Source organism: Micropterus salmoides, unplaced genomic scaffold, assembly GCF_014851395.1.
Source record: "Micropterus salmoides isolate LMB-PRFRI ecotype aquatic unplaced genomic scaffold, ASM1485139v1 Ms_hic_scaffold_8, whole genome shotgun sequence".
Classification (NCBI taxonomy): Eukaryota; Metazoa; Chordata; class Actinopteri; order Centrarchiformes; family Centrarchidae; genus Micropterus; species Micropterus salmoides.
Window position 1 is genome coordinate 28475814 of NW_024044570.1, and position 13158 is coordinate 28488971.

General features: G+C 40.3%; 1 protein-coding gene across 2 annotated transcripts in view; it reads right to left on the reverse strand.

The window, feature by feature from the left end:
* The window catches only part of cdh13 (cadherin 13, H-cadherin (heart)), a 338083-nt gene that overhangs the window by 245161 nt on the left and 79764 nt on the right, over nt 1–13158 (reverse strand). For both annotated transcript variants that reach the window (XM_038706579.1, XM_038706577.1), the window contains exon 2: nt 9853–9973. In XM_038706579.1, coding sequence (XP_038562507.1) covers nt 9853–9973 — 121 coding nt within the window. The remainder of the gene's footprint in view (nt 1–9852; nt 9974–13158) is intronic.

The following is a 13158-nucleotide window of genomic DNA, read 5'->3' on the forward strand; positions in this document are numbered from 1 at the left end:
CTCACATTTTTAACAACAAATGTAAAAGATGGTCCTGAGCAGGATGGCAGCTGGTGCAAATTGCTCTGATTGACTGTGGTCTCTGGTCATTCCATGCCATAATTTTCTTTCAGAATCAAGATGTGCCAACATCTGGACATGGATAATATTTACATATCTGCTTGTCAAAATCTTCTCCCTAAAGTTCTTCAAAGCTGCAATTAAAAACATCATGGTACTAATTGATGAGCATCCTGTTAGTGAACAGCCTGCATTAAAGTAAACATGTGGAGTTTATTTTTCATTCCAGGAGTGCTGTGAATGAAGTTTGTTAGACCTATTAGCAGATGTACTGCAGTTTCCATTAGAAATGTAAATTCCTTCTCTGTTAAATAGGTTAGGCAGAGACAACACATGGGTGAAGGTAACAAGAGAGATCTTTAGGGGTATACGAAGGGAAGAGAAACTGGGAGAGACAGAGGACAGACGCAGAAGAGACAGTGAGAGAAAGAGACAGTATATCAAAGGATTGCCGATTGTGCCAAGATTGCAGATGGGGTATTGGCACTACTGTCGATGTCCTCCTCATGCCCTGTGATTTCAGCCTCTACAGGCAGCCTCTCAGGGCTGCTGATGCTAGTTTGTGTGCCAGTGGACCAAGATGCCAGTTCACAGCCAGCAGTACATGACAGAAAGGTGAGATATCCCTCTGAATGTCATACAAGCTAAAAATTAATACTCTAAGTATAATTTAAAAAAATCCCTCTTAGCATTAATAAAGTTAACTAATGCCACTTAATTAGTCAAAAAGCACATAACTGAAATGTGAGCTGATGTTTGAACCAGTGGAGTCGCCCCCTGCTGGTCATTAGAAATAATGCAGATTTAAGGTACTTCCGTCACTCACTCATGGGACCTTATTTTGGAAAAATTATGTACGGTAGTCAATGGCGAGAGACAACTTATCTTTTTATCCCGTTAGAATTTAACCCTGAATTACACATATGATGTTGGTCAATTTAAAATAGAATTTTGCAAGTCAAGAAAGTCGCATTTTGTTGTAAAACAGTAAAGTTACATGTCGTTTTTTGTTTCTTCTTTAATTTAAAATGTATCTTTTAAATCGACAAAGGTCATATGTGTAATTCAGGGCACAATTCAAACGGGATCAAAATATTTGTTGTCTCCTGCCATTGACTACCGTACAGTATTTTTACGAAATAAGGTCCCATGGTGGTCCACAGGAAGGGAAGGGACTTAGGCTCTCTATTGGCTTCACTTTTCAGACCTGGAAGCTACGTGCACTTCTTTTATACAGTCTATGCCTCCAGCTCATTCTTTTGGTTATCCGGTCCTCAACTTCACCATTTGGTTCACACTCACCACTCTCATAGAGTCGTTTTCAAGCAGTAGGCAGCAGTTTTTGAAAGTAAAAATCTCTAAAAACACACTGTAAGCTACCCACCAAACAGAAGACAAAGTTAGAGGCTAGCTACTAAACATTGTGGAGCACATAGCTGCTATGAGCCATATAGAAAACCTGTTATTGCAGGTTTATCTGATAATTCTAGTATATCAGAACTTGGTTAACTATAGGTTATGAAACTTTAAGCCACAAGTTGTAATAAACCAGAGATTTACTGGCCAGCAGATGTACCTCGCAAATCCAAAAGGCATAATTTCCACTTGCCTCATGGAACTTTTTTAACCAAATCAAAACAACTGAAGGATAAGACCTGTTCTTATATTTTAGTAATTTATTTTTATATTCTGATATGAACTCATATTAGTTCATATACCTTGTGATGCCCTGTGGGGTCATGAGTGGGTGTGGCCTATCCCTCTCTCTCTCTCCTCTTGTAGAGGAAGAGCTGATTAAAGTAACTCTGGGCACCTGGGCTAATTGCCCTGTAGAGTATTTGTAACTCTGTCTTTTAATTTTGCAGGAGATTGCTGTCAAGGCCAGGTCAGACCTCCCTGCGGCCGGCTCCCTGGTTTCTCCTTTAGTTTGGTTTTCTTTGGTTTTGGACTTTTACTTTGTGGTATTTACCTTGTTTTTGCCTACTACAATACCTTCACACATATACATTCATGCAACCATCATCCTGCACAGACACTACTGGAACCACAGACTACATACCTCATACTTTGATTAGATTAGTTTGAAATACCTCTTAATTTGGTTAACTTTGGTTTAAATAAACATATTTTGTTAAACTTTTACCATGGTGTGTCTCCCTTTTGTTGTGGCCTTTTGAGCCAAGTCATAACAACCATCACTTACCATTATATGTATGTAAAGTTTTCATGAAATAAATTCAGTGAAAGTAAAGTTTATCACATTCTGGCTATGCCATTTTGAACTAGCCAGTAGATATACCATGTCCAGTAACTTATCATTTCTGCTGCTTGATATCACCGTAAATAATGTATTAAAATGCCATACAGCAGCCCACATATGAAATAGATGTTTGCTATTCTTGTCAAACATTCTCATGGCATTTTCTTTTGTTACTGATTATTTGCATTCTGACATAAAATGATTTGCTGCCACAGTTTAATGTTCCACTCCCTCTTCTTTTATCTCCTCTCCTCTACCATTTACTCTCCTCTTTTTGCAACATCATTCTCTTCCCTTCCATCCCAGCCCTAACTACCATCTACCAGCAGCCTCCAGTCACAAGTTGACCCATATAAGGTTGACAGTAGCTGTGAGCCAGATAAATCTACAGGGACCCACATGGATTCTTTCTTTATCTTGGTTGACTCCTTACCCATCACCTGTTTAAAACAAATACCATACACATGGTACACATAGTGGACACACAATGCTCAGATTCACAAACACACTGTATGTAGAAACACCCACCCACACACCCACATATCAGTACACACATACACACTTGCATACTCATAATGGCCTTTGCTGTAATTATAGTCATTTGTCAAAAGCACACCTTGATTTATGGTCAAATTAAAAATACACAGGAAAAGAAGCTGCAGGTCCTCGTTTCTCTGGCTACAGAAGGTGATTAATGCTACGCCATTACAGGCGTGAGAGTAGCATGATCAGGATATGCACCCTGCCATGCAGACAAAAGTGAAGGAGAACATCAATCCATGCATCCATAGTCACAGAGTAGGTGTAGTAGGTGGTGCTTTGGGTGGACATGAGGGTAGTTTTAGTGGGTTGAGGGTAGTGTAGGGCAGGTTATATTGCCAAAATTAGTAAGTAGGGCAACAATGTGTGGGACACAGCTGCTTATAACTCACAGTAAAGCTGCCGGTTTATAGACTTGCTCCATCTCCATGCAGGGAATCTCCTTTCTAATTGACTTTTTGCTTTAGTTTATGCAAATACTACAAGATAAAAACACATTTGCCAATGGGTTCTGAAATACAGTGACATTTTAATGAGCAACACCAAAAAACAAATGGGTAAAATATTCTCCTACTATGCTAACTGGTAAATATAATACTTGTATCCTTCCTCTCATACTGGTGAAAATCTGACATCTGTTTGTCTAAAGTGACAGTGGTGAAATAATGAGGTAGTTCACAAAAAAGGTTAAAGGAATGTGCTGGTTGAACAACATAATGCAGTGAGGAATGCATTTAATGGGCTGACTACAGAAGAAAAGCATGTACAACATCTGCATGAACCAATACATTTGAATGAAGTGTACCTGAGGAATTCATCAACATTTAAAGCACAAGAAAAATCACAAAACTCATCTTTCAAATGCTGCATAATGGAGTATTTCATGAAACAGAAATACATCTTAAGTGTGTGTAGTACATATGTGCGTGTCTGTGGTGTTTGAGGTGTAACAAATTCCCTGAACAACATTATTGTGTGCTCTGAGCGGGAAGGACAACAAACTTTATCACCTAAATTTAGAACACCGAGCCAAGTAGGAGAGATACAAAAATAAAACAGATGAGAGAGCTTTTCCATTCGTACAATTCTTCTAACACCACTAGGCTATATCAGAATTCAAGTACTTTAAAATTGCCTCGATGATAAAGTAGGAGGGAACACAAGTGAGAGACAAGAACCGTGCCAGCAAGGAGGTCTTTGGAACTCAATGCAGTTAATATGCCTTGGGCCTTGGGCCAGCCAGGAGACCTCCATGTCCACAGAGTGCTGACGAACATGAAGTGGAAGTCTTACTACTAGCAATGCCAAGCTTGCTGAGGACCTTATCCTTCAGGTATATATTAAGTCAAATCTTATGGAATGCTTAATTAAGGGATGTGCTTGCCGATATAGAGAACGCTAAAGGCTGGCATGTTTTTAGGAGTAATCATGTTTGGTGGTGGGATTGCAGAAAAGCCTCACAGAGCCATGGTCTTACTCTGCAGGATACAGATAAGGTGGCTCTCCTCATTTCTTCTCCACATTTTATTGGCTTTCAGCATGCTATGCCCTATAGCTTCCCACGCCATAAAATCAAAACCGTATTTCCACCTAAGGTTTGCATGAATTAACAGAACTTAATGTCTTCTGATGATGGCCTCTTGCAAAAGGAATGTTTAAGAAGAAGTCCAGTTTCTGCACAGTAACCGCATAACTGATATAATGAAGTACCATTACTTCTGACTGCTGGCCAGGTTGGTGACAGCAAACTGAATCAACTTTACTGCCACCTTTGAGAGGATAGCAGAGAGGCAAGAAACAAACAGCTTGCAAAACTAAGGTGAGCTATAACACTATCTCAAAATCAATACATCTTATTGCTGTATTTCTCTGCATCATGTAGAGTACCCACTGAGAGAAAGAACTAATAAAGTAACTTTTTAGGACTGAGAACCTAATTTGCACTTCAGTAAATGTTATTCAAGGCCTGGCCTGCCTAATGCGTCTAACCCTGTTGTTTGGTATTTGAAACTGTCACAGCTAGTGCACACAGGATAACAAGAATACAGGGGAAATACACACATGCAGATGGCAGAGCTTGATGCAGTACACAAATGGAGGTACAAAGGCTTACAGGATCGTGAGGCAGGCAACGGTGAAAACAGGAGAAGGCAGTCCAAACAGGCAAACAAATACGACAAGGAACAAGCAGAAAATCGGAAGTCCAATGGTCTGGCAATAAGGTCTAAAAAAGACAGGTCAGGCAAACAGGTAAACACAAGGCTGGGAAGCTAGACAAAGAACACTAGATGAGTTGGCAAGGAACAAAGGAAACAGACCAGTATATATGGTGAGTGGCATGAGGGAATGAGTGGATGAGGGAATGAAATGCAGGTGGGGAAATGGATGGAGAAGATCAGGTGACTGTAAGGCTGACAGGAAGTGAGAAAAAGTGTGTGAATGGGTTGGTCAGTCAGGTGATGTCAAAACAAGGGAAAATCCAAGGACATCTGGTGAACGACAAGTGGATGGCAGATCTGGGGAGTTGAAGGAAAGAACATGGCCTGAAGGTGCAGAGTCTGAGCAGAGAGCTGGTAAGTGTGAGTGTGCCTGCAGAATGCCCCAACAGGCTGGTCAGGAACACCATGCAAGGTGGGTGGAGGGGGTACGAGAATGGATTCCGGGTCAAGTGGCCTGGGAACTGAAGGACAGGGGCAGTGCAGGAGATCTCAGGTGGACGTCGTTGAGGCAGCTGGCACCAGAAGAGGTAGGTAATTGAGGACAGGACTGGAGACCGGTGGCTGGAGAGCAGAGCAGTAGGCTGTCAGCTGTAGTGCAGAACAGGAGACCTGAAACAGGGCTGCAGGACCAGGGGCTAGAGGGCAGGACTGGAATCCAGTGTAACAGACAGGTGAGCTGGTGAAGCCAAGGAAACAGGAAGCTGAAGAAGCCCAGTCACAGCAGATTACTGTAGCGCAGGCACAAAAGACAGCTGCAGTCCAGGTACTGGCGACTGCTGCAGGTCAGCAGGAACAGGAGGTAACAAGTTTCGACCAGACCAGACAGGGCTGATGGCAACTCAGTAGCGCTGGTTATTGAAGAGGTTGAAGTGGTGGGCAGCTTAGTCTTTGCAGCAGGTGAAGCTCTGTGGTTCTGGGCAACTTAGAGAGCTCATTCCATCGGGAGCCATGGGGACCATGCCTCCTACTGAAGACTCCATGGTACCCCTGTGAAAATGGGTGACAGCTGGACATCAGGGTGACTTCTCACCTTGTCTATAGAAGTCTGCTGGGGTCTGGATCAGGACAGGCAGGTAGTAAGCTTGGACAAGCGGGCTGCAGGCCGACAAACCCGAGCAGCAGGCTGGATTCATGAAATACAGGGGGAGGATTCAATAATTACATAAATGTAGGTACAAAATCTTACGGGAAGTTGAGGCAGGAAAAAACTTTAATGGTCAGGCAATAAGGTCCAAAACAGGCAGGTCAGGCAAACAGGTACCCAGAAGCCTGGGGAGTTAGGTAATGCAGGGAACAGGTGTGTGAATGGGTGGGGCAGACAGGTGATGAGAAAAGGAGGGAAAGTCCGAGGACATCTGGTGGACGGCAAAAGGATGGCAGGTCTGGCGACTAGAAGGAAGAACATGGCCTGAGAAAGCAGGCATTGGAGACAGGGACAGATAGAGAGAGTAATGTAGAGGGCTGTGAAAGAGAGTGTGTAGCTGCAGACGAGACTGACAAGTAAGCTGTGACAGAAGCACACTAAAGACACATAAATGTATGAAGTTGAAGCCCACATTCAGATTCCTCCTCCAGTCTGAAGCCATGGGTCTTTCAAAAATCTGTTGTTGTAGCAGTGAAACAGAGAAAGTCTTACAGCATTTAGAATGAATAAAGGATCAATTCCGTTGAGCACAGTTATTTCATAAATTGGAGTCCATTTTTCATTTTGTTCATTATTCAGCGGAAATGGCATTTGTCATCATCGGGTCAAACATCTCTTACACCTGAATAAACTCAACTCCTTGGTAAAAAGCAATTTCCATGCTTTTCTATTATGCCTTTTATATTTTGAAATTAATTTCTGCTTTGTTCAGAATGGTTTTCAAATTTAGCTGTAGGCTGTAGGGAATGTGAGGTTAATTGTGTAACACTTCAATCTAACTGTGCAGATGCACAGATTTTGGATTGAGTGCAATCACTTCAATCATCACTTGGTATATCCAGATATTTGAGTGATTGCACATGACACGTTAACAGTTTCAGTAGCAAACAGTTAACCTCAAGTTAGGTCAATTTCACTGATTGAAATATGATACCATTGACGTCAAACCACATAACCTAGCAGGTTTAGAGATGGAGCACACTATTTCCTATGAAAGCCATGTATCTTACACATGCTATCTATTGGTCTGTATCATTTTCATGTAAGGAATGACCAGCGGAGTAAGGAGAAGGTCGAGTGAAAGGGAGACAAACAAAACAGAAAAACCTGAGCCAGAGAGAGAAAATGTACACTAGATGTGATGGAGTGACAAACAGAACAAGAGGGGCACCAAGAGCGGGAAAAACAGAGAAAGGGTGGATGTTTGCACACTGTGTGTGTATGTGTTTTTTTCTCTGAGACAGCCATTAGCTGAGATGGATGTCCTTGAACCCGGGTCTGCGCCAACAGGTATCTCTCGCTAACAGACCGCCCCTCCACTGGTAATTACACAGCGAGGTCTACAGCAGGTGGCACAGGGCTGAGCAGATTTACATAAATCTGCATGTGTCACTGGGCCTGGCTGCAGCCTCTGGCACTCTGTATGAATCATGCTCACACTCAGCAGACAATTTGTTCAAATTTAACAAAATGAATGTTGAGAAGGTAAAATAGTATCAGTGCTTTATCTGAAATCCATACATATTGCACTGAATTATTCACTTCCTTTTTGTTTTCTTTGAAGTCAAACATGTTTCATGTCATGCATGCTGACACTGATGTATACACATACTGTTATTTCACTTTGATAGTTGTTTTGAAGCTAACGCACTTGAATATTACATTCATCAAAGTATTATAGATCAGTCACTGACATAATCATAGATCAATGACATATCTTTCAACTTGAATACTGAAACCATGTGCCTTATTTTGTTTCTTTCACATGTTGTTTTTCATCACAGTGATATTGTTTTTCGGCATGCTGTTCAGCTTCAGTACACCTGCTGAGGCACTGTGTGTGTGTGCAAGTGCTTGAATATATAAGATATTTTAAAATGATCAAAAATCATACAGCATTTCTGTTGTGCAGTTAATGTATGTGGAACTATAAATCAACAATACACCAACACCCATATTCAGAATGCATTCAAACTTCCATCTATGTGTATGTCTCCACCATATGCATGCACATACATATTTATGTTTGTATTGTGTGTTCATGTGTGTGCGTGAGAGCACTGGCATGCCTATGCTTCTGTCCATAAGTTGTAAGCAGTGGGACCCCCCACGTTGAAAGGTGTTTCTGCTGACAGGAGCATATTCAAGGTAATAGAATCACTCTGTTGTCCCAGAGCAGAGCACTAAAGCAGAACTGAGTTCTGTCTCCTTCTACATGCACCACTGAAGCTCCAGATGACAAAATGCCTCACCGGCTGACCAAATCAAACACAATAAAGCCAAAAAAGAAAATTGAAGATTTGCCCTATTTTCCTGTCTAGTATGTATTTTCAGTTGGAAAATCTGTCTGTAAATGAAGTGCCACTTCAAAAAAGTTTGTGCCGTATCAGAACACCTCCACAAGCACTCCATGACACTCCAGCCATAAAAGAAGTAAATGTGTTACGCCTGTGTATAAAGATACAGCACATTATGTGCATGTCACTGAAGCAAGTAATGAAATTCTACCAATGTCGCCTAGTAATGTGGAGAGCAACACAGTGGGATAATGAAATAAATAAAGTGGCTGAATAATGAGAGAGGAATGAAAACAAGTTCCACAATAAATGACAGACTGCATTAACTATCTATAAATTATTCCATTTTGAATTTGCATATTTCCATTGTATTTCATCATATTGTACAAATCAAACAACAACTCACTGCAAAAGTCAATGAATTATTGAGCAAATGAATTAGTGAAAACCTCCTCAGCTTTGTAGTAAAACTACCGTTAGCTGACAGCATCCTGTTGATCTCTGTGGAGAGATGTGTCGGCAGCCATAACTCACAACCCCAGAGGAGCAGACTGCTAGCCAGAAGACATTGTTGCTGATCTCCGTGGAGACAGAGTGGAGCTGCGTAGGTAGTCATTGCCAGAGGGTCCCAGAGGGACAAACTGGACCAATAAGTTGTGGCAGCAATATGGAGTTGAGAGCTGAGAGTCTGTGGGGAATCTAACTGGCCACTGCAGTAACAGAAGGGTAACAGGGCTGCCTCCCCACTGACTCAGAGTTGGAACTGAGCCTCCATGAGAATGACCACTCTGCAGTGAACTTTGCGACCTTCCTCTCAACTCCCTCTCAAATCTTTAATGTTTTGACTATAAACCTGCTGAGATCAAACACACATTTATGCATAAAAAGGAAAATACAAGTCATAGGCCTTTGGGGACTAAGTTCTCCAGAAGGCTAAGCTGACTCGAGCACGGCAGCTGGTGTACTGGGACTGAAAAGCTCCAGCAAAATAGTCGCTAGGCAAACACACATACATATGAGCGCACAACACACACCCGGTTAACTAAGCAGCCCAAAGCTGTCTTCAGGAACAAATGAAGAAAAAAAAGACTTTTGTAAATATCATCCAATCAAGGAGAATAATTAATTTGCAGACATAAATTATGTTGTTGTTGTTGTTCTAGTTTTATCTCCTGTTTGTAACAAGTATTCACATGAATTCTAATAAATGTGAAGAACAAAACAACCTACAAACACACACATCATCACCTTGAACTGGCGGGACACAGTTTTGTGGTGTGTAATGCAAAGCAGAAAAGCTTTTAACAGATTTTACTGCCCATTTTAACTAACCTTGTATAAGAGCCTGGCCTTTCTGGTAGGGTCCACTATACGCCACCTGGTAGTGTTTGACCTGGAAGCCAGGTACACAACCCTCAAGGCCTCCATCCTCTTGGCCACCCACACGAGCAACCTGCAACACACAGAACAAAAGACACATGAACAAATGGTTTCTATGCAGATAAATCTGACAGGCACAAACAAGGGGATATACTAACTAAAAAAATATATTTCCCTTTTAAATACCTAATCCTCATTAATCCTTAATAAACAACATATGTCTGGAGCAGATACATAAATACGTAGTGGCAAAGAAATATCAATACTTCTACTTGCAAAAAGTTTTTCAGCTATCAGAAGAGTCCTCCTCACGATGGACAGTTCATAATACAACTAAATCACCAGTGGTTCTGTTGGAGTTTGGATGTGTTAATAGTAGCGGTGAATGTAGCCTCAAGCCACTCGCTCCAAGCAGAGATGAAGAGCGGGCTACAGAGGTGTGGTAAGCTCACTTCTCTCCACACCTGCAGAATTTTTTTCTCTCAAACTTTCAGACTTCATGCAGTATTACTATCCAAGACCTATAAACAGATTTGGATGTAAAATTTAAGCACAGTTGCAATTCAAATCAAGTTGCTGGTATAATAATTATTAATGATTTAGGGCTTACTGCAGGACCCTTGTACCCACCAGAATAACCAGTTTTTATAGTTTTGATGAGTACCAAAAATTTAACTGTACAACAAAGTAGATTAGGCTTACAACGATGTTAATTAAACTATGACTTAATATAAGATTTGGTTTTTAAAAATGTGTTCAATAACATATTTCTCTTAACAGTGGGAAAGGGAGGTCAAGAGGTCATTTAGCATTTATTTAGAATTTTACTATTCATATTAAAACAGACAAAAAACTCTGCCTTCTGTGACTTCTCACTGACCCATTTTCTCTACAAATCACATTTATTCAATTTGAAAAATTATGCAGGGATAAAAAAAGCACTTTAACCTCTCTTTTGAAAAACAACATTGTTTTAAAGGGTGGATGTTCCCATGGAAACGTGCTGTTAAGTGCTCTGCCCCAACCGATTCTCAGATAGAAACCAAGGTATGAACAGATAAACAGCAGAGTTCCGGTTCCGGTTGGATGAATTTGGCTTTGTTTTAATAACTCACAATATAAGATGAATATAACTCATTAAAGACGTAAACGTTAATTACATGTATTGATTCACAGTACTCAGACAAAAGTCGTGTGTGACAAAAGTATAATGTAAGTTACAATTACTAAACATGAGACCACATGAGATCACAAAGTGACTGCAACCAGTGTTGGCTGGAGTAATGATACAGAGGCATCTGAAGAGAACATTCCCTATAGTGAGACGCCTCAGAGAGAACAGGGGTCAAGAGGTAAGTAACCTCACGCTCTTTATGTATTGGCAATAGATACTATTTGGCATCTTTATACAATTAAAAGAACCACTTTAGAAGCACAAGTGTGTGTGTGTGTGTGTGTGTGTGTGTGTTGCAATAACTGACATGCGTGCTACAGATACTGCAGCTCTGAAACAGAGAAGCTTGGTGATTTTAGCACACCCAACAAACCAAAATGATTTTCTGGAAACACATGGAGCAAAGTAGAGAGTAAGGGGGTGAAGGTATCATTAATAGGTGTGTGTGTGTGTGTGTGTGTGTGTGTGTGTGTGTGTGCGTGTGCATGAAATAAATGTTGCATTTTGTTCAGAAGAATAAACATTTTTTTGTATTTGCAAAAATTCAAGAGACAATCTGGCAAATGACTGGATTACCCTCACACAGTAGGTGCTGTAATTAGATACAGCATAGAGTATGGCATACGTACTACCGATCTGCCAAACTAAGCCATCTGTCACTAGTGTCAACCACTGACATTCCACCTGCTCATCCTCATATCTCTTGACCCCTTTTCTAGTAACTCCCATAAAGCTATGAAGAGGGCTTTAACAGTAATAATTGGATGCTGTCTGTCACAGAGTTTTGATATATAACATCTTTACATATTCTTTTAATTTTAAGTGAAGTAGTGTTGAGGCTTTATTCAGTGAGTAATTACAGTGAAACAGCAGGAAGTATCACTTTCCACCTAGACAAGAAGGAATATCGTTTGAGGGAATCTTACCAAGGTCAATATAAGGCTCATCAATTGCACACATTGTGACATGTTTTTCATCCACAGCACAAGAGCAGTGCAAAAATCACTCACAAGTGTATTCTGTTCAATGGGCTGTTTCAGTTCAAGACAAAGGATACGATGAAGGAAAACTTTGTTACTGATGTTGTATTTTTCAGTTGCACATCAAAAAATTTGAATGTCATGGGAAAAGTTGTTTTTTTCACTGTAATTTAATTTAAAAAGTGAATCTTTCATATATTTTAGATTCATTACACATAAATTGAAATATTTCAAGCCTTTTTTTGTATTTATCTTCTCAAAATATTATTAATATTATAGAATTTTAGAATTTTAGAATAAAGAATTTATAATACAGAAAAGTTGACCTGGGAAGACCTGTAATTAGCTAATTTACTCAAAGTACCTGCAAAGGTTTCCTGTGCCTGAGTCAGTTTGGTTCAGTGAAATTTTTTGTATATTACTTATGTATTTGTGTGACTTTTCTATTATTAGTGGGGTAATTTTAATTCCGTCATTATTTTCATATCATTTAAGTATATATTTAAAAAAAATCTAAATAACAATGAGTTATGTCTGTTCCACTTCAATTTATTAGCAACTGATGAAACCTTAAACAGATAACAGGAAAAATCTACAGCAACATTAAATATTTCATTAGATTTTGAATGACAATTATATATGATAGAATAAGTAAGTTACAAGACTTTCACACACCAGCGTCTAGGCTGTCTATGGAGATCTGTCTGCGTGATGTACAAGCTTTGGCAGACGTTCAGCCATAGAGGTCATTACATGTAATGTCCCTGTAAAGTAATCACTGCACCCAGGGGACTTAGTGCCTATCCTCCGGGTGTCAAAATGGTAATTCACTTCGATCACAAGGTTTCCTGACAAGGTGGGATACAATGCTTGTTGGTCCATAAACTCAATAAAGTTGACTAAAGGGCCAGACGACTGCCGGCATAGCAGGGGTACATGGAACACACATGCAAATACAGCAAAAGACATTACCATACGCACACAGATACACACACAATGCGCACAAGAGCAAGTGGATACCTGTAAACACACCACACACTTCACACATCCCTCAGCAGGATTTAACAACATGAACACCCATTTTAATGTCCATTAAGGGGAGAA